Source organism: Oryzias latipes, chromosome 17, assembly GCF_002234675.1.
Source record: "Oryzias latipes chromosome 17, ASM223467v1".
Taxonomy (NCBI): Eukaryota; Metazoa; Chordata; class Actinopteri; order Beloniformes; family Adrianichthyidae; genus Oryzias; species Oryzias latipes.
The window spans coordinates 6,098,096-6,119,784 of NC_019875.2; the positions used below are offsets into that span (position 1 = coordinate 6,098,096).

Below are 21,689 nucleotides of genomic sequence, written 5' to 3' on the forward strand. Positions count from 1 at the left end.
AGCTGCCAGTGAGGCAGAATTTACATGCAGGGTAGTTTGAGAGACAGAAGCATGCGCCGGGGGGGGGGTAATAAAGCAGTGAGACTGAATGAGATCACAGTTCATGTCTGTCCTCTCAGTGCTGAGGCAGAGACGACGCTCCAGACACCAACGCACTGCTCTGATTGGATGGCTAAGTGCAACTCAGGTGGTTTGAGGTACTAACCCTTCAGGTATGACAAAGGAGCCAGAGGATAAATGTCAAAGCAGTTCAGGTACCTGCAGTAATGTTGCAGCAGAGGGAGGTGGGGCTCCGATAAGGGACAGTTTTGAAATACCTGATGGTCACATGACCTCTCACTGAGGAAGCAGAGCAGGACCGGGAAATGCAGCAACTTCCCCCTCCCTCTCCTCTCGTGACTCCCGAGTTTCAAAGGGGTGGCCCGTCTTACATCAGCCGTATGACGCCGCCGCCCCCCCCCTCTGGAAAATCACCTGCCTGTGTGAGCACCGATGACACAGCAGGAAAGCGGAGGAGTGTGGGCGTGGCCTGAGCAGCTTTCACAATAGATGACACGCAGAAAGAAAGGTTCCAGGTGTTTCCAGGGATCTGCTCCTCAGTGAAGCTGCAAACGGCAGCAGGGAAACCCTCAGAGACCTGAGAACGAATGAGGAACTAGTTACCCATCCTAGTAACTAGTTACTAACCTGTGGCGCTCACTCACTACGGGGGAAACGAGAAGGCGAGGAAAAAGAGAAGCTGTTTGGATGAATGCACGGGTTCCTGCTGACCCAAGCAAAGCCCGTCCAGAGAGGGGCCGTGGATCATTGTCCTCTTTGGCTCAGAGCGGCACAGAGGCCACAGCGGCCGGCGTGACCCCGGGGATCTGCATGTGACGCCTTTTACAACTGCAGCTGCTGAAGCTCAGCGTTCGCCCCACAACCCAAAAACAGGGAAGAAGTCCAGGAAGTTCTTCCAAAAACGGCTTTTATTGACAGCAACACCTGTTCTGTATTCTAAACTTCAAATGGTAGAAAATACAACATAAATACATTTAAATAGAATTAAAATAACTTAAATTGTAACAAAGAAACTAGTTCATTTGTTGCAAAAACAGCAGGTAAATGAAACACTGAACACAAAGTCTTCCCTGAAGCCGTTTTCCTTCTTGAACAGGCTAAACTTCATGGTGAACAGGAGAAAACTGGAATCCTGTTGAAACGGCTGAAGGTCCAGTGTTTCACAAGTGCCTTGTGTCTGCAGAGGCCCGAGCCGGGGTCCACTCCCAGCTGCATGTTCTGGCTCAGACCCGCCCAGAGGCCCGTCTGTCCTCTGCCCAGCTTCACATTAAAGCGTTTATCGTCTCTAACTTGCGGCGACACCAGCGCGTCCACGGGTTATCTCGCTCATAAAGGCTGACGGTCGCTACTCCAAACAGAACTGCTCACAGAGGAAATCCCACCCTTCATTTTTTTAACTCTGACTTCCTCTTGCTTTGTGATTTTGTTCTTTTCCTCCAGAATTGGACCTTTTTGGATGGTACAATGTGTCCTTGGGGTTCACACCACTCCTGCTTTTAGGCAGGTCTTTGCCCCCGGCGGTTCACCGCTCGGGCAGATAGATGATTGGCACCCACTGGTCCATGCCCCGGCTCTCCCTGCAGAAGCGGCTGACTTTGCTCAGGGCGGGGTCTTTCCACGATGTTGAGTGTGGGCTCTGGAAAGAGGAGCGGGAACAGAATGAGTGTTTGCAGACGGGGCTGTGCATGTGAGCGTGCACGCACATCTCAGCTGAATAGACACATGAGGGCGGAGTCACGTGCCCGCATCAGAAGGGCAAGTACAGGCAAGTTCTCCTGTTGGTTTCGCTCACGTGGGCGTGCAGAACCCCCCAGTGACAGAACTTACACTGACAAGAACGCAGTGGAGGTCCAGAGGCTCCCCCCCACTCTGCTTCCCCCCTCCAGCCAGAATCTGCCCCAGGCGCCGGGTGCTGTTGACCCTCAGGATGTTGATGTCATTCTCGCAGCAGAAAGCCTGGATGAGTGTGAAGTGGATCTGCAGAGCCACGTCCTTCACGTCGTCCTCGTCCGTGGCCAGGACGCACAGAACCACGTTATCCGGGTCTCTGCGAACGAAAGCAGAAGTTTCAGAACCGGCCGGTCCCCCGTTTTCTGCCCCCCTCCAGCTGAGAGCCGCGGTCACGTCCTACTCACACGTTGAGAGATTTGGCAGCCTCGTACACACCGACAGTGATGGCGCCCTGAGGCAGCGCGGAGGTCAGAACTTCCTCCAGAGCTTTCGCTACCGAATCCATCCTGCAGAAAGACGACCGAGTTAGCGGTCAGGAACCGGGACACGTCCCGCCGGCCGGCGGCGTCGCTCCGACGGCAGCAAACAGACACAACCATCACAAACTAACTCCGCGACTTACTTTGAACACGAAAAGCTCCGAAAGAGTCCGAACCAGCGCCGGTTCGCACAGGAAGACCATTTCTCTGTTAGCTAATTACACCAGTGCGCTCGCGACCATTTCTCTGTTAGCTAGTTACACCAGACCAGTGCGCTCGTGACCATTTCTCTGTTAGCTCGTTACACCAGTGCGCTCGTGACCATTTCTCTGTTAGCCAGTTACACAAGTGCGCTCGCGACTGCCTGCAAAAGAGTTCCATTCAACTGTAAAAATAATAACGCCCTCTTCATCGTCAAAATTTCGTCATTTTTAATCGGAACAAACTCCTGCAGTCAAACGACAGGAACGAAACATTAATGTGTGTCGACAAAACTCATGATGTAGCGTATTTTTCTGTTACCTTTCCTGAGAATAGTCCCCGTTCAGTTCCTCAAACGTCATTCTGTACATTAAATCCAAACCCGTCGGTGTGACAAAGTGTCCCTGGAGTTTTCTGGGTCCAACGCACACAGACAAGCACTGACCCCGCTGCGGTGTAACTGACAGATACCTCTGGTAAGTTCACATTAAAACAGGTCGGGACAATGCGAGCCGGAGGACTCTTTGCATGTCTGCGGCGATTGGCTGAATGCAAACATCCCTGGCGTCTGATTGGACAGATGCTCGGAGGTGGGCGGGTCTTGTCCGGTGTAGTTACTACCGTAACTGCAGCTCTCTGACGGACAGTTGGGCAAAGTCTCTGATGGTTTTTCTCTGAAACCAGAGTAACCTGGTCCTGTTCGGAACGGACCTGTGGCGCTAAACGTCTTGTTGACTCTCCGCCATCTTTAAATCTTCCTGACTCCTCGCGCTGCCCGCCAGTGTCACGTTTCATCACAGAAAGTGACCTTTTGACAGATGAGCTGACCTGTGGCTCACATTCATCAGCAGAAAGGGTTCAACCTTTGCCGCAGGGCTGGACAGGGCAGGCCTCAGGGCTGGACAGGGCAGGCCTCAGGTCAGCTACAGGACAGCGGACCGCTACTTCAGAATCCTGCTCTCTGATTGGTTCGTTCAGGAGCGCTGCTTTTGAGCTCCAGATCTACAGTAAGGCAGTTTCTCCCACAGGTCTGTGGCCCCTGTTGGACTCTGTGGTTCTGCAGAGAGGCTGGTACCAAAAAGCCTGACTGCTCTTCAAGCTATGCATGGGGGGGGGGGGGGGGGGGGGGGTCCAAACACTTTGGGGTCTCCAAAACTCCCTGCAGGCTCAGACAACACTGTAAAAACTAACACTGCACATTGCTTAATTAAATCAGTGAAACATTTTTACACCTTAAAATATTGATATCAAAGCTCTCAAATCAGTCAAACACATGATTATTGAGCGAATCTGCTTAATATTTTCTATTCCGTTGCATTGAAGTGACTTGGCACCTCCTCCATACTTGGTGATGGTAGAGGCGTGGCTGCCAGTTCCCGCCTATGCCCCCTCTGACCATCACCGGGACACTCACACACATTCACATACCAGTGGAGCCACGCTGGAGGCAGGGAGGCGGGTCTTACCCAAGGACACAGCGATGGTTGACTGGGGAGAGCGGGGATCGAACCGCCGACTCTTTGATCATTGGACAACCTGCTCAACCGCCCAAATAAAAACAACTTCGAAAAGCACATTTTGAACATAGAGTGAACATGCAGGCATATCTCAACCTAGAGGACAAGGTTCAGCTGGTACTTGTTAAAACCGAGCCCGTTGAGTTGGCGACACCAGTTCAGTGGCCTTGTGGAAGAGTGTCTGCCCCGTGACTGGAAGGTTTTGAGTGCAAATCCAGGCCAAGTCATACCAACAACCCTAAAAATGGGACCCAGTGACATTAAGGGGTAAATTGGGGGATTAAACTGCCAAATGGTTCCCAAGCGCGGCTTTGTCTGCAGCTCACTGCTCCCCCAGGGGAGGGGTCAAAGGCAAAGGACAAATGTCACACATATACAGTAGGTGTGTGACAGATAATGGGACTTTAACTTTTCTTTTTCTAAATATTCATTTGTAATCTGTCTGCTCACAGTCTCTTTAGAAACAAGGCGACTCAGATGTTTGGTTAAAAAATGATGTGAGAAGAAGCTCAGAGGGATGCTTACAGGAGAAACTTTAAATTATTGGAATAAATCATCTGGTTGGTCATGAATGGACACGAGATCATAACTTTCTGGAAACACACTTTTGTCATTTGTTTTAGTGAACCTATGAATGTGTTTGGAATTGGACCAGCAACCTACAAACAGAGAAATGAATCCGAGTTGTAGCCCTTTTGATGCTAAAGTAGAAGTGAATCACGAGCCCTGATGTGTTTTTCTCATGAAGCTGCACTAAACGAAATTCCTGCAGTCAGCCCGTCAACCAGAATCCAACGCGGCTTTTCTGCTGAAGACTTTTCAGATGAAACCAGATTCATGCACAGTTGTGTCCACACTGCGTCCAACGTCCTCTCCTGTGAGATGTCTGCTCCCATGCAGGACAATGACGGACATGAACCACGACGACCATGGAAATGACAGACCTACAGGAAAGTGGCGTCACAGCGTTGCTCCACTGGGTTTGGTGCTGCTGCAGTCATCACACAGAGGTGAGTCTTTGTAATCTGTTCATGTAACGTGTTACTTTTAGATTTATCGTTGCTTTTCCAGATTGGATGCAGGAGGGGACAGTGGACTCATCCGAGCCGTCTTCAGCATAGATAAGGACTCGTTTCTCGCCGAAGGCCGCGGCGCAGCCCAGGCCAGAAGAGCGTTAACGCCGTGCCTTCAGCAGCTCAGCCCAGGCCAGCTTTCTGTCCATCACATCCACCCGTACAGCAGCCTTAACGGATCAGACACCACCCAGACTGAGGACTTATGCTGTTGTAATCATCAACTTTATTACATTTCATTGGACATTCAGGAATCATGGAATCAAACCAACACACAAAGTAAAGTCTTAGTTTTTAGTCTGAATGAATTCTGGTCACATTAGGGTTTTCTCTCTTGGACTGCATGCAAACAGAAGATTAAATCAAAAAAATCACAATGATGACTGTTGGGAGGTTTTGTGTGATTTCTCAGAGAAAGGAAAGGATTTTGGAAAACTGTTAACAAAACTGAATCAGCTCTTTCATGCTGCAGCCTTCCTCACAACAAATGTCAGACACTTTTTTAGCAGCTCGCCTTATCCGGAAGGATCGAGAGAACCAGCGGGGCGCCGTCCGGGGAGGGGGCTTCTCCCCGTCAGACTGAAGATGGAGAGTCTGCGGAGTCTGCTGCTCCTCGCTGGAGGAGCCGTGGCTCCCTGTGCAGAGACAGGAGACACACTGAGACCGGAGAACCCTGCATGTCAACTCCTCAAAGCTGTCACTACTGATATTTCTGTAAAAGGAGAACAAAGCGGCTCACAGAGGGTTTTGTGTTGGTCCAGGTCTGCGTCTGGGAGGCTCCTCCGGTTTCGTGGGTTCCCACAGTATGACACAGCCAGGCGGATCAGGTCTCTGCCACACATCTTGATCCGCTCCTGTGCGTGAACCGCGCACGCCGCAGCCACCAGCACCACTAGGAGACTCACCAAGCGGCAGGCAGTAACCATGGTGGGGAGAAGGGCAGCTGATGATGTGGTCCGTGGAATGGGTGAAGGAAAGCAGCACCGGTGTGGGACGGGTAAGCGCTGAGGTTTGGGGTGAGCTGCAGCTAGTTTATATAGTGAGGATGGTGTTTGGAAAAAGCTGAGGCCACAGATGCATTTAGCCTTGATGAGGGAAAGGATGTCCTGATCTAGAGATCATTACCAAAATAATCAAGGCTCAACGTGTCGTAGAGATAAAAAAATGTTATGCTATTTTTGTGTAGATGAATATTTTGCTTTTCGGTTTGGGACGCTGCTGTACTGATGCTGGTAAACCATTCCCTTGAGGCCCTTTATCTGAAGGCATCTTAAATGATAGCAGCTAATTAGAAGAGCAAGTGACGGCAGAGATCCACAGTCAAGGACATTTGTCCCACACGCACAAAGATGTGCTTTAGTTACAAAATGGGACCCAGAACAACAACATTTGAAACCACTAAAGTCTGAACTTTTCTTACATTTTATTCTTTACTAGGATTCAGATGATCAGAACTTTTTCCCAGAGTAACCCTTGTGCTTTCCTAGGCACTTTTACATTGGGAGTTGGGTCATCTAGACCCACTAGACAGTGCTATGAACCTTTTTTCTTCAATGATTTGTGATCTTCACTGGTGTCCATGGATTACATGAAATCTTTCCACCTTTATCCACCTTTGTCATGGTAGGGAGAACACGTCAATGTAAGGGAGGGGTCATCTAAGATAGCACAAGGGTTAACACAATGTCTTTCAGCACAAATAATCCAGATTGAGACACTTGTTTAATTTCAATGACAAGACAAATATGATTGCCTTTCCGGGCTCAAATGTCTATTTGAGGATCAAACTACTATTCAGTTTTTCCTTTTTGTTCCAGAACAGTTTGAAGACAGACAGAATATCACTTAAGGGTCAAAGATCCACCGATTCCCTCCACCAAGCCACACTCAGACCTGCTCTTTGCTTTTTCAAAACACTGCACTGAGTTGCTGTTTCAGTCTCACCTCAGTCTGGTTTGCAGCACAAACCAAGGTGGTGACTGGCTGAAAATCACAAACACTGGGTTGCAAAATGTCGCTGGTCCCAGGAAACAGTTCAGCACATCAAGCTGCAGTTTTCAAGGACAGCAGAGTCGCACTGTGCTTTGTCCTGACACTGGAGTAGGAAGGTCTTCCTGTCTTCCTACGCAGACAATCCAGATCCGGCGTGAAGAGACCGGTCAGTGTTGGCAGGAAAAACCTGTTGAATCTCAGCCATCATCCTGTTAAGCAGCGTGGAAATCACCTGATTTTGGTCACTTGAGCAGATTTCCTTCACCACTAAAATAACCCAGAACACAACCAGACAGGAGCAGCAACTGCAAACCCTGTAACCATGACCACAGGTCCCACCGCTTGACTCAGCCTCGAGGCTTCAACACCAGACCCAGTAACCACAACCAGTAACCACAACCAGTAACCACATCCAGTAATTAGAAACAGTAACCACTACCGGTAACCACAACCGGTAACCACAACCGGTAACCAGAACCGGTAACCACAACCAGTAACCACAACCAGTAACCACAACCAGTAACCATAACCGGTAACCACAACCGGTAACCACAATCGGCAACCACAACCAGTAACCACATCCAGTAATTAGAACCAGTAACCACAACCGGTAACCACAACCGGTAACCACAACCAGTAACCACAACCGGTAATCAGACCCAGTAACCACAAGCAGAACCAGCAACCACAACCGGTAACCACAACCATCAACTAGAACCAGTAACCACAACCGGTAACCTCAACCAGTAACCACAACCGGTAACCACAACCAGTAACCACAACCGGTAACCACAACTAGTAACCACAACCAGCAACCAGTAACCAGAACCAGTAACCACAACCAGTAACCACAACCGGTAACCACAACCAGTAATTACAACCGGTAACCTCAACCAGTAACCACAACCGGTGACCAGCCTCACCAAAACAACAGCTTCCTGCAGAAAGATGAAGACTTAGTGGAATTCTCTGCTCCTGTGGAGCTGGCAGCTTGGTAATGACACTGCTCCCTTCAAAATGTAATTTCTGTTGTTGGGGTCGGTTTTGACCCGGTCCTCAAAAAAGCTTGTACATTTTAAAAACAGAGTAAAAACTAAAATGTGAAGTATTTCAGCCCAGACACTGACAGCCAGCTCCTCCCTCAGTCATACGTGTTTACCTGTGTTTACCGGCACAACAACAGTCAAAACAAACACATCTGGGAGGGTCCATCCACGTGTGGAACCTTTGAAAAGTCTCATCATGCCAAACCTCCAAGGAGACAGGTCTGTGCTGAGGAAAGACGTGGATGAGGAACCCTTTGGTGCTTAAACTGATGTTCTTGTTCTGCTGTCCGTCTATTGTCTACACTTTAGGGCCAAAACTGGCCCTTCAGATGATCACTTGTCCGTGCATAAAGAGGAGATAGGCGGTTGGCGTCTGCTACAGTATCCGTGATGTATCTGCATTCAAAGCCTTTGTGTTGTGGCCCCACATCCACGGATGGTGGAACAAACAGAAAGCGGATGAAGCTTCCTTGCCAAGCCGCACATTTATCGAAGGAAAAGAACATCCCATCATCCAGACGCTGCAGACCTGCTCAGAAAGTTGCAGAGCTTACCCCCCCCCCCCCCCCCACACACACACACACACAATCAGTAACACAACAAGCACTTTCACCTGTGTCTTCAGCGAGCCATGCACCAACCAGAGACATGCCCCCCCATCCTGTGCCATGTGATTCTAACGGCGAACAGCATTTGTCAGTGAGGCTGGACTGGTTCTAAAGAGAAAGAATCAGATCTGTCCAAACGATAAGAGCAGAAAGAGAGATGTGCCGGCTTTTCACCGCAAGAAATATCTGTGCAAAGAACACGCGAAGAGTGTCACTTTTTGTGACACGGATCAACATTTATGCAGCTTCAGACACCAGATTTACCTGATTGGTTGTTGTTTAGTAAATCGTGCACATTTATGGTTTGGGTTCTGAATTATTCTGCTTTTTCTTTCGTATTTATATGTAAGTTTTCCAATTGAGAAAAAGAAAAAAAATCTTTGTCCTTTTCTTGAAGTTAATGCAGACAGGTCCAAAGCGACCCAAGCACCATTAGTGGAACTGTAGTTATTACTAAATGAATAAATGGAACAGTCATCAGGAAGGTGTTTAGTGATGTCCCTCAGTGATACACAACAACCTTTTATTTTCTTAATAGGAATCATTTTGAGAAATATTTGACAGTTTTCCTAAAATTGAAATGAATGCTGAAAAAACTAGCTACAGAGCTAAAGCATGAAAACTAATCATTTCATGGAGAAGGAAGATTACCAAGACATGAAGACTGTGAATGATAAATAATGTTTTTTCATAGCTAATCTGGTAACAGTAAGCTAGCACAGGAGGAAAGTTTACATACATGAGATAAAGCAGCTGAAATATTATCAACAGATTATCAATAAAGTAAAAAAAAAACCTTTGATGGCCGCTCTTCCATCAGGAAACTCTCCTCACAAGCTTCACTTCAGGGGAGCAACAGTAAAACAGCATCCTTACTGACGCCATGACTTTCCTCCGCCTCACACTGCAGGGCCGGCAGAGCAGCTTCTCCTACTCCTGGTTGGCCGGCCTTCCGCCGGGCCTGTAGTGCATCTCATCGTCTGAGTCCTCCGGCGGCGGCTCAAAACAGTTGTCACACTTGCGTCGCAGACGCTTCTTCAGCTGGAATGTGCGCTCCGTGTTTGAGAACGTGTACTCCTGCTCTTTCAGTTTGGCGTAGTAGTCTGAGAACTTGTTGAAAAGGATGGAGATGGGCATCCCGTTGAGAATGATTCCGAAGGAGATGCACCCAAACGCCACACAGCGACCGAGGTAGGAGATGGGGACGACATCGCCGTATCCGACTGTGGAGATGCTCACCTGCATGCAGAGAAGACACCAGTACATTCTACCACCTATGAGTCTGAGCTCCATGGTCCTGTTCATGCAGACCAGGTGAGCTGTGCTGAGCCCGGCTTCCAAAACTGGACCAAAGCACAGTTCATCGACCTGAACTAAACGGCCCGGGCCGGGATTCTCCAACCAAAGCAATGATGCCAAAGACGTTGCCCCCATCCTGTGTCATGTGATCATTGCAGCACTTTGCTCTTCATGTCAGACCGTGAGAAGTGACATTTGAGTCCTGCTCAACACAAAGAAGAGGCTGCAAGCAGTTTGGAGGACTGGAACTGGTTCACTTTTGTGGGTCTGTCAAAGCAAGGGGGGCACCAAACGTAATCCTTGATTTACAGAGTGAACTGGACTGTTTAATCACTCTGCCACACCCCCACTTGATCTGCTTTTCGTGCTGTTAAGAGGAGGAGCTTACAAAGTTCATAACCAATCGAAGTGATCCGGAACACTCTGAGAGGCAGCTGTAGGAGGCGGCTGTCCTCAGACTTCTGATTAAAACAGCTTGTAGAGGTTAACAGAGGCTTTGTGGCCAACTTCATTTAGTTTGGTCAGCCGTGTTACATCACTGCTGATGGTTTTTATAACAGAAATAAATGGTGAAAGAACTCCAACCCGTGATGGTTTAAGTTTAAGGCAGGGTGTTGGTGTTTGTGGCTCACTCACCGCAGCCCACCACCATGCATCAGGGATGCTGCTGAACGGGGTCCCGGGCTGGTCCACCTCCACAGAGTGCATCAGTGCAGAGAAGGTGAAGATGCCCATGGCAATGAACAGGAACAGGCAGCACACCTGAAAGATAAGACGGCATGGATTTTAACACAGTCAGTGTCTGGAAACAGTTGATAACATACAGATAAAGTATTTTCAGGAATGCTCCCAAACAAAAGCTTGATTAAATCTGACATTTAAAGATGTTTACCAGTTGGAACCGTGAGGGAAAGATTGCAGCTTTTCTGCCACAAAGATGTTCTTTCCAGGCCGAGTCACACCAAAGACTCAAAATAGAACCCAATGTCTCCCTGCTGGACACCCAGCATTAATGGGTTGGATAATGGGACTTTAACTTTAAGAAGCCTGAAGGCCCGTACACACCGGGACGAATATTCGCCAGGCGTTATTCGCCAGCGTTTTTCGCCATGTTTTTTGTGTTCACACTCAGGCGATTTTCGCTGACGATGAGCCGAGCGAACATGCAATTTCATTCCCTGACATTAGATGGCGCTTAATGTAAACAGAAATACTCCTGTACACAAGGTGGCGCTGCGCAACTTTACGCTTCTTAAAGTCGCTTTTCACTCAGAAGAAGAGAGCAAGTATTTACGCGCTTGTCAGAATCAAACAAAGAAAACATGAATATTTCAAGCACCAGTAGCTCCAACTGGTGCTTGGTTCGGGGATATTTTAGAATGTCCGTCATTATTTCTTTGCGGCAGTGTAGACGCGACGCTACTTGGCGTCTATCTTCTTCGCTGGTATGTGTGCTCAGAAAGGCAGTTTTGTGTTTGAGCGCCCCCAAGTTGTGTTTTACTGTAACTTCAGAAGCTCCAGACACGTGTGCAAAAGCGCCATTCTCATTGGTCGAATAGATTTCAACGCGAGGCGTCAAAAAAAAAAAAACGAACCCGAGGCGTTTTTTTTTTTTGACGCTTTGACGCGTGGCGTTTTTTCGCGTCCGTGTGCACACTCTCATTGGTGCCCTTTGTTTAGTCACAAGGCTGAAAATCGCTGGCGAAATTCGTCCCGGTGTGAACGGGCCTTGAGACACTTTATGTTTTAGCTCCACACAGAGTTCTCAGTTCCTCCATACAAAAATGTGCTTTGAGGCCCTCTGATGATCTTCTGACCTGTTTTCAAATCCTTCCCAGACAACTTTTCATTCTGATTTTGCCGTTTTTAGCCAATAATCCCCAAACCTGTGTTGTTTTCCAGGACATAGTTTCTGCAGAGCAGCAGGAGTTCATTGGAAACTCACCTCGTAGTTGTGGGTGGGACTGTTGGCACTAAGTCCGCGCTCCACTTCCCGCCATCCATCTGTTTGTACTCTCTCCAGCTAGCTCACAGCCCCCACACCCCTAAATTAACATTACCAGTGCATCAAAAACAGCAGCAACATCGTATCTATCCATATGTCCAGTTCTGATCCAAATTCCAGCTCAGACCAGGAAAACAAAGACGTTCATGGATCTGTTTGTCTGCAGGTGGATGATCAGAATGGAGCGGAGCAGGGAGACTGTGGCCTGCTGATTGTAGTTTGTATGTCACAACTAAAAGCTTTTTCTAAATGCATTTTTTATCTGCTCCTGATTCACAATCATTTGAATAAATACTCAGAAATGCAGGTTTAATCAGATTTTTTTTTACGTACGTCCTCCATCATCAGGAAAATGCTACAAGAACACGTTCAAAACACCAAAAACACCATTTCATTGGAGTGGGTCTTTACAAGGACTGTTTGTGCCACAACAGCAGTGCAACAGGTGCAGACAACACCAGCAGCCTTTCAGTCAGAGGTCAACATGATTAAACCATTAGGCCACCACTTCTCCACTCTGAGAGAGCTTTTCTAAACCTGCAGAACCTTTTCAAAGGTCAATGCAGGACCTCAAAGGTGATGAAAAACTATAATTGACTTGTATTTTTGTGAATAAACCGCCCTAAATGTTGGTGGGGAGGGTGGTCATCTACCAGCCAAAGAGTTAGTGGTTTGAATGCCCCTGTCCATATGTCAAAGCATTCTTAGATAAGACACTAAACCCTTGATTTTTAGGTTAAACTGCACAGAGGCTTCATCATTGGCGCATGAACATGAGTGGGAGCAGGTGACTGAGCAGCAGTGTGAAAGCCCTTTAAGCAGATAGAAATGTGGTAAAACCGGGAAGATGCTGATATATTTGGACCACAGTGGTGCAGTGGTTAGCCTCTTGGCTCACAGCAAGAATGCCCCGGTTCATCCTGGCAGGAAGACCTGAACCAGAACACCAAACACCTTTCTGTGTGGAGTTTGTATGTTCTCCCCGTGCATGCGTGGGTTTTCTCCGGCTTCCTCCCACCGTCCAAAAACATGCTTCATAGGTTCATTGGTTTCTCTACGTTGTCCCTAGGAGTGAATGTGTGTGTGCATGGGTGTGTGATTGTTGCCCTGCAACAGACTGGCGCCCTGTCCAGGATGTCCCCTGCCTTCACCCACAACCGGCTGGGATAGGCTCCAGCAGCCAGAAAGGGACAAAACAGGTTTAGAAGATGAATGAATGAGTTTTCTCATTCGTACCTGCTCTGAGCACTGGCGGATGGTGAAACCAAAGGCCCTCATGCCCGTTGAATGACGGGCAAGTTTCAGGATGCGGAAGATGCGCATCAGCTTTACGACCTTGAGCACCTTACTGACTTTACTGACTCTTGACATGGCCTTCAGGTCCTCTTGCGCACTCGCATCCTCTGCATCAATGACAAAGGTCTCAAAGATGATCTGCAGGAAGTATGGCATAACAGCCACCACATCAACAAAGTTCAGGGCGCTCCGCAGAAAATGCTTGATGTTGGATGTGGTGACTAAACGCAAGAAATACTCCAACGTGAAGAAAAGAATGGAGGAAATTTCAATCCACTCCATGTAGGGTTTGCCCGCAATCTTGTATTCTCTAAGTTCCTTGACTGTGTTCATCGTCATGGCTACAATGGAGATGAGAACAAAGAGACTGGAAAACACGGCGAAAGCTTTGGCTGACAACGAGGAGTAAGGGTTCTCCATCAGGTCCCAGAGGGCTTTGCGGAAGAACCCAAGAAACATGCTCTTGTAGCCTTCGTCATCTTGGTGAGGTTTGATCTCATCAATTAGCTCCTTGTTGACCTTCAGCTGGTCTCTGATATCATCCACTTTCTCCTCAAACAAAATACGGCAGCATCTGCAAGTTGATCAGAATTTATAGTCAGAATTTTACAGAGTAATGAGTGAACACACATTTATGTCCCATACCTCGGGGTGTCCTGCAGCCTGAGCCCCCAGAACGACATCTCCTCCTCAAAGTTGACAGGACAGAGACTGTCCATCACCCAGAGCACGCTGCTGCAGTAGAAGTGAAAAATGTAATGGAAAAACATGGGGTCTCTGTCAAAGAAGAACTCGTTGTTCTGGACGTTATAATCATCACATAGCGCCAGCCGCTTCACTGGATCATTACAGAGAGCAAGCACGCCGATTCTGGTGGAGGGGTATCGAAGCACCAAATGCTTGGGGATGTGGAAGACCTTTCCCCCAACGTTCAGGTTGACAATGTTTGACCTCCTCGGGTTTGCAACCTCTGTCTTCTGCTCTTTTTGCTCAATAGGTGTGTCAAGGTTGTCCATTGAAGTCCATGGTTTCACAGAGCTGTCCTGTGAAAATGGGAACTCAGAGTCCTCTTCCTCGATGCTCTGAGAAAAGCTCAGGTCCCGTTTGATACTTGCAAAAAGACTGGAGCGACGCTTTTTCAGAACTTTCAACTTGGGCTTTATAGTCGTCATCGTGGCAGCTCTTCAGAAGATAATCCAGCAGAAATGTTTAGACAAAGTCAGGTCAAATGAAAAAAGTGGCGTAGATGTGCCACTAAAATTCTGCTAAAGAGAAGTGACCTAGAATTTGCTTAAACTGAGAGAACTTGAGTTCACATGCAGAGAGATCGGCTGCATGAGTTCAGGAATCAGTCTCTTCTCTTCTGCTCTAATCCAATTGCTGCTCTTTCTGTCCTAAGGCAAGTTAAAAATACTGTTTGCCAGGATTAGTGCTGTGATTTAAATCTGATCTCAGAGGGCAAGGAAGCACTGTGGTAACACCACAGAACCAAAGCACTGGCATCTAACAGTACTGCTTAAAAAGACGTGTTTGTTGGTTTGCTAGTGTGTTCTGAACTCATTCCTCAATGGTTTGTTTCTAAGTTTCCAGTTAATATCTTTGAAGCTGATTTTTTTGTAAGGATGTGGAAAAAAAGAAGATTTGGTTGTTATTTAGCCATTTCAAAATGAGCTTTCTGTTGTCGCAGCAGTGAGTAAGGGAAGACGGAAGACTTTTAAAGACGGCAGGAAATGTGTGTTACTGTATGTAATTGAAAAATGTTTAGTGTTGCAAACATTAACAAATCATTATCACATTTTGATCATAGATTGCATGTGTTTTAATCTGTTAGACCGATTTGAGCAAGAAAAAAGACATTAAAATAAAAATCCAAATTTCTTATCTGTGCCAATGCAAGTAATCCAGTGAATAATGCAGAGGATTAGCATTGATGGAGGAAGAGTAAGGAGTCCTCCTTTCAACAGTTTTCTTCAGTTAAAATAAAGCCTATCATAAGAATAGTTGCTAAATTTTTCAATTTTAATTGTTTTTTTTATTCATTTTTTTTCTCTTTAAACTAAAATGTGCAGATTCAGTTCAACCGCACTGAACTCCCAGAATTTGTATAATCCTGAAGTGCAAGCAATGTGACAAATAACACTATATGCTTATTTCTGTAAAATAATTCACTACTTGCCATTTATTGTGAAATATTAAGCAAGAAAATGCCCTAGAACTGTGTGTGTGTGGGGGGGGGGGGCGTTAAGTACAAAAGTGTCTCTGACTGTTTATGGGAGTCAGTAGTTACTCAAACAAATTACTATAATAATCTAGAAATGTCTACAGTTTGTGGTTCGGGTTAAAACAGTCTTTACGTTTTGACGTGTGGTCTTTTTTCTGCAATCATTTAATTGAGTTACTGACATAAAAGAGCCGTGATAAGCCAGAGATCCCCCTTCCACAGCCATATCATGGTATATCCCACTTCACCGGAACAGGAAGTGTGACTCTTAAAGAATTTTTATATTTTAATAAAAAGTATTTAAAATTAAAAACATCGATCATTTATTTAAAAAGTGCGTGTTAATACTGTTGTAGTGATGTATAAATAAATAATCGGAACTGTTTAAAAAAACACAATTTTCGTTGTCGTATTTACGGGAGCGCGCGCGGAATGACTTCCTTTCCGGTCTGACCCAACAACATGGATGCCAGCCGCGTGCAACCGATCAAGCTCGCTAGAGTAAGAAAACACGACAGTCTGAGAAATTGTCAGCATTTCCTTTCCTGTACAGTCACGTTTAAGATTGTCTTTCATGTGTTCATAGTTTGGTTTGGCTAAAGTGCCTTGTTGGTGTTTAAAACGAGCTCCCTCCTCCGTTCCACGGAGGCCTGTCCGTGCTAACCTGTTAGCCCTTTTAGTTTTAGCTCCGCTCATTGGAAACTAAAAACCGGCGAACATCTGTAAACTTACTAACTCTGTTTTCTTTTTAGGTCACCAAAGTGCTCGGGAGGACTGGTTCGCAGGGACAATGTACACAGGTGCGTCATGATGACATGATGGGTTTGTTTTAGTGGAATCCAGACTTTTCATAACACCTTCAGACGGTCGCTAATAATAATAATCTATTGTTCAATATATTCACAGTACTTTTTTCACGTGTTTTTGGTTAAATCACAGTTTAGGGGTTGTGTGTGTGTGTGCGCGTGCACAGATACACACGGTTCTGTAGTTTTGGACTCATTCCTAAGGAGTCATGTGCTAAACTCAGATGTTTATTAGAAAAAGTCAAAAAGTAATTGTAATAGTGAATAAATTAGACATTTGTTTTTCTAAAAGCAGACTGCATATTTAATTTCCAGTCTACTGTGTTGTAAGCAGGGACCCTCAAACTTTTCTTAAGGCTACTTCATTCATTCTTTTGTGATGAGGCGTCAGTTTCCAACAGAAAAACTGTAACAATCAGACTGTGCTTCAACGGAAACGCTCACGGTTTTCCAGAAGGCCACACAAAACCAAACATTAAGTAACCTTTCTGGGATTTTCACAGAAGGTCAGTAAATATTTTTAATAAAATGACTCTTCTTATTGGCGGATTTAGTTTTTCAGTCACGGGACTCCTCTGGTTCATCTGAAAAACTCAGCTTAAGGCGCTTGTTTGAGACTTGTGTCTGAGGGAGGTGCTGGGGAGAGGAGGGGGGCGCAGATGAAGAGTCCGTCGGCTTCCTCGCCGGCTGCTAAAGATGATTTCATGGCGTATTCCACTGATTTCTGAATCGTTGTAACCAAAGTTTGTGCCCCTGCATGGAGAAATGGCATCAGCTGACTCACAAGCAGCCAAAAATACGCTGAGGAAAATGATGCTGGTGTCTCTGCTCCCTGACCCCTTTGAATGAGGGGGGGGGGGTACTGTATTTATAAAACAAAAAATAACCAAACATTGCTCACTGTGGTCTTCACAGAAAATGTTAAATAATAATGGATTATACAAATGCATTTCAAAAATGGAATCAAAATATCCTCCCCTGTGATGGTCCCTCTGAGGCTTTTGGGGGGCTCTAGCTCCGCCCACATCTCAGTTTGTGCTACAGTTCTCGAATAAAAACGAGCCGCTGCTCTGAGTCCTGCATCGCTGTGCTCCCGTCCAGCGCCGTTGGAGCAGCGCAGCAGCACATGGATGCATTACCCCCAACGCGTCTGCAATCATACCCCATCAGACTCCCAACATACATGACGACCTTTTCAACAACGTTTAACCTTCTCTTGACAAACCCTCCATCAGTAAAAAGTTTACTGCCGCTTGCTACCAGACAATCAGCCCAAAAGTCGGTCCGGTTGGAGAACTGCTTCAGTTCTGCTTGTCGTATGAGTTTGGGTTAGTCTGCATGCTTTGGCCTTCCAACCTATCATGGCTGACTGGTGACGGGATTCAGTGTCGCTGCAGTTCATGGTCTTTGAAAACTGCCTCTTGACAGATGAGACGGACTTTTCATTACATTCAAGCAAAAATAAGGGGGTGGGGGAGTAGTCCACTGCTGGTTCAATTCCCTGCATGCAGAACCGCACTGGAAAAAAACTGCAGACGGTGAACTGCTATACAACAAGGGATCACTATGTTCTGTTCTGCCTGCCAGAGGCGGCCTAGGACTTGGTGGAGAGTTCAACTCGGATGCTGTTCAGGGGGCCGGCTGTAGTCTGCTTTAAAGAACTCAGCAGGTCACCAAAAACTCAGTATCTGCAGCATCTGCATGCATCCAAGGAAAGCCTTGTTTGGTGTCTTTTGGACTAAACGAACACTTTTGCAGACTGAAGTCATTTTGTCTCCCCTGCTTTTTGTTCTGTCATGTGGGAGGATTTATTGAAAACGCGGTTTGGCTTTGAGAAATCAAAGCTGTTGGCTGCTCAGCCCGCCTGTGAAGTCTGGGTTATAGAGTGGGGGGGGTTTGGGCAAACCATCTCCAGACGTCATCTGAATGGCAGCAAGAGGAACGAAGGAGGAAGTTGCACATCAGGGACATTTGAAGTGACTGACGTCTAACCTGCAGGTCCGCGTGGAGTTCATGGATGACAGCAACCGCTCCATCATCAGGAACGTGAAGGGGCCAGTCAGAGAAGGAGATGTGCTGACACTCTTGGAGTCTGAAAGAGAAGCCAGGAGGTTGCGATAGAAGGTGAGGGATTGGCATCAGCTGCTGTGGAAATGTCTCAAGCTCTGAGGTTGAGGAGAAAATGCTTTAAAATACTGCTAACTGAAATGACACAGGTTTGAGGATTCTGGTGGTCAATGACATCTTTGTCTGTTATGGATAAAAGGAAACCAAAGTTGTCTGTGGAAAATGCAGCATGTTTCTGAAGCTTGTTTCATTATTTTCCTGATGTGTTTTGAAGCGTTTTCCTGTATTTATGTGGGACATTTATAGAGACGAGTTCATGCTGACAACAGCAAAGGCTTCACTTTGACAGAAATGGACCAGCAGACCTGTCTGAGGCCACTAGGAGGCGCTGTTTGATTGTAGAATTGTGACCGAGCTCTTGTCTTTGCAGCGCCCTTCGACGCTGAGGTGACGTCCAACACCATGAAGCCGACGCATCGGCCTCACCTCCAGCTCACCGGCTCCTGTTCACGTGTTTGAAATAAAATGTGAAAAAGTTTCTGACTCTGACCGTCTCATTTGTTTCTGTGGTCTCAAGGATTTTCTGATGCTCTTTGGAAACATAACACACTCCAACCAATCCTGACCAGGCTAGTAACTTTTCATGCAGGAGTTGTATATTTAGTTGGAGATGCTAGTCTCCCCCCTCAGTTTAAATCAACTTAATTCTGCTTAATAAGCAGTCTTTACGTTGTGACTTTAAGGACAGCCCGTGACCCCGAAAAGGACAAAACGGAATAGAAAATGAATTGGCATAAAAATAAGTAATGATAAAAGTTGACCATAAATAAAGTGGAAACAGCACAATAACAAGATATTTTTGTGAATGCCAGTGCCGGCTATCGAACCAGCGAGCTTCTGCACCAAGGATTCCCCATGCGTTTCACTGGAGCCAAATATCCTGGAATATCTTTAAAATTCAAGGATTTGAAGGACCAAAAGTCATAGCTTGAAAGAGCTGAACATTTGAATAGCTGAATGGTTAAAATAGCTGAAAAATTGTTGGAGTTAAGCAGCAAAAACTGGTGGAATATAGTAGAATAAAGAGAGAAACAGGAAAACCAATTCTACAGCTGAAGATGGTTTAAAGTGAGCGAATTCCTATTTTCATTTAGAGGGAAATCCTCCAGCAGAGGGCGCTGTTTGTGCAGCTACGTGTGGCTGATGGTTGCTGCTACAACACGTTTTTAGGTGTGTTAAGCATTATCCCGTGTGCTATCTTATGGGGTCCAAAGATAGCACAAGGGTTATGTGGGAGAACTTGCACAATTGGTGGCTGACTGAATACTTTTTTGCCCCACTGTAAATGTTTCTTTCATTCTTTTGTGTAGTGTACTTTGAGGATGATAAACCTCTTTTTTAGTTGGCTTACTATTTAACATCAGGTTGTGTATTTGAACATGTGACCAGAGTCTGCACATTGTTTCCAGTGCGGAAATGGTTCAATTCTTCAACTCTAAAAGTCTTTTCACATTTGTGAGAAAGAAAAGTGGTGGGATTGGATTGTTGTTAAAGTCTGAGTGTGTTTAATCCGCAGTCTGGAGCTTTGCAACATTTAGTGAGTCCTGAGGCTTTAGGTAAAAGAGCAACAATAGACATGCAGAAGCAACCAGGAAAATGCAGCAGCCTCTCTTTCATTCCTGGAAACTGTTCAACTTTGGAGAGTAACTGCATGCTGGCACCTGTCTGCTGTCAAAGGACGGAGAAAATGCACAGAAAGAAGACGTCTTTATCCAGATTCCACATTCAATTCTCAATTTTTGGCCTAGACTGCAGAGTCCATCAGTGAGTTGAGCCAAAAAGTTTCTCAGAAAAATCTGAGAGAAGGAAAACATGCAAACACCTGCAAGAAAAATAAATCCTGAGGGCAGCATTGACTGAAGACAGCCAGTCACAGGAAAAGGAAGCCTTTTGCTTTAACCCTTGTGCTATCTGAGATGACCCCCCCCCTTACATTGACGTGTTCTCCCTCCCATGACAAAGGTGGATAAATGTGGAAAGATTTCATGTAATCCATGGACACCAGTGAAGATCACAAATCATTGAAGAAAAAAGGTTCAGAGCACTGTCTAGTGGGTCTAGATGACCCAACTCCCAATGTTAAAGTGCCTAGGATAGCACAAGGGTTACACACCCACGTCAAAAAAAATACTGTTTTTAGTTTTAACATGCTCTTTTTGCATTTTTTCTAATGGAGGACATGAAGAAAAATAAACTTAAAACCTCATATCTGAGTATTTTATTCAAATTTCTGTGACAAAAAATGCAGTTGGGAAAAGCCTGCAGCAGTGATGTGGCTGCTCCCTGCTCCTCCTTTGTAATATTCAGAGTAGGACAACCAAAATAAAAACACACACTGGAATAAATAAAGGAATTTATTTAGAGATGTCCAAGAGGTAAATGCACCACCAGCTGCACAGGAGAGTAACCAAGATGGACATCCCACTGGAAAAGGAACACACGGGAATGTCTCGTCAGCCAAGATACTCCCACAGCATCCAGAGACTTGAGGTACTCAGGGCAGACTTAGTCCTTGCCAATGAAATGATCATTGACTACCTCAGTGACCTCAGCTTGGGTGATAGACAGCCTCACCCCAAAGTCCTCATTCTCTGCGTCCTCGAGAGGAGGCGTTTCAGCAGGACTGAGGTGATCCTCCAAGTATTCCTTCCACCACCCGACAATGTCCCCAGTCAAAGTCAACAGCTCCCCACCTGCACTAAAACGGTGCCTGAAAAGAACTGCTTTACCCTCCTGAGGCGCCGGACGTTTTGTCAGAATCTCTTCAAGGCCAACCGATAGTCCTTCTCCATGGCCTCGCCGAACTCCTTCCAGGACCGAGTTTTTGCCTCTGCAACGGTCCGGGCTGCAGCTCCCTTAAGGCCCGTACACACCGGGACGAATATTCGCCAGCCGCTTGCCAGTGTTTTTCAACACGTTTTTTGTGTTCACACCCAGGCCATTTTCGCTGACGATGAGCCGAGTGAACATGCAATTTCATTCCCTGACATTAGATGGCGCTTAATGTAAAACAGAAATACTCCTGTACACAAGGTGGCGCTGCGCAACTTTACGCTTCTTAAAGTCGCTTTTCACTCAGAAGAAGAGAGCAAGTATTTACGCGCTTGTCAGAATCAAACAACGAAAACATGAATATTTCAAGCATCAGTAGCTCTAGCTCCAGTTCCAGCGATGAAGAAATTATAGTTCTGTTAAAATGATGAAAGACGCCGGAAAAGACGCCGATTT

The 21,689-nt window shown here is 46.3% G+C and overlaps 4 protein-coding genes and 1 long non-coding RNA gene across 6 annotated transcripts; 2 read left to right on the forward strand and 3 right to left on the reverse strand.

The window, feature by feature from the left end:
• Window positions 1-950: 950 nt before the first annotated feature.
• gadd45a (growth arrest and DNA damage inducible alpha) lies at window positions 951-2,833 on the reverse strand. 2 transcript variants are annotated; one of them, XM_020710639.2, is made up of 4 exons: window positions 2,414-2,771; window positions 2,196-2,297; window positions 1,888-2,107; window positions 951-1,696 (listed from the first exon to the last, which is right to left on the reverse strand). In XM_020710639.2, exons 2-4 carry the CDS (start codon window positions 2,294-2,296, stop codon window positions 1,583-1,585), a joined length of 435 nt encoding a protein of 144 aa, XP_020566298.1. In that variant the 5' UTR covers window position 2,297; window positions 2,414-2,771; the 3' UTR covers window positions 951-1,582.
• A 1,119-nt stretch (window positions 2,834-3,952) lies between these two features.
• Window positions 3,953-5,468, forward strand: LOC110016808. Its single transcript, XR_002292145.1, has 2 exons — window positions 3,953-4,998; window positions 5,060-5,468. It is a non-coding gene; the product is annotated as an uncharacterized LOC110016808 (long non-coding RNA).
• On the reverse strand, window positions 5,268-6,084 carry LOC101162242 (insulin-like peptide INSL5). The gene is made up of 2 exons (XM_004078657.3): window positions 5,801-6,084; window positions 5,268-5,696 (listed from the first exon to the last, which is right to left on the reverse strand). Exons 1-2 carry the CDS (start codon window positions 5,985-5,987, stop codon window positions 5,500-5,502), a joined length of 384 nt encoding a protein of 127 aa, XP_004078705.1. The 5' UTR covers window positions 5,988-6,084; the 3' UTR covers window positions 5,268-5,499.
• A 3,111-nt stretch (window positions 6,085-9,195) lies between these two features.
• Window positions 9,196-15,042, reverse strand: LOC101160021 (potassium voltage-gated channel subfamily V member 2-like). The gene is made up of 4 exons (XM_004078730.4): window positions 13,953-15,042; window positions 13,248-13,881; window positions 10,643-10,768; window positions 9,196-9,946 (listed from the first exon to the last, which is right to left on the reverse strand). The coding sequence occupies exons 1-4, from the start codon at window positions 14,477-14,479 to the stop codon at window positions 9,638-9,640; spliced, it is 1,596 nt and encodes a 531-aa protein (XP_004078778.1). The 5' UTR covers window positions 14,480-15,042; the 3' UTR covers window positions 9,196-9,637.
• Window positions 15,043-15,921: 879 nt separating this feature from the next.
• rps28 (ribosomal protein S28) lies at window positions 15,922-18,939 on the forward strand. Its single transcript, XM_020710785.2, has 4 exons — window positions 15,922-16,029; window positions 16,281-16,328; window positions 18,333-18,458; window positions 18,832-18,939. Exons 1-3 carry the CDS (start codon window positions 15,991-15,993, stop codon window positions 18,453-18,455), a joined length of 210 nt encoding a protein of 69 aa, XP_020566444.1. The 5' UTR covers window positions 15,922-15,990; the 3' UTR covers window positions 18,456-18,458; window positions 18,832-18,939.
• The last annotated feature ends 2,750 nt before the right edge of the window (window positions 18,940-21,689 follow it).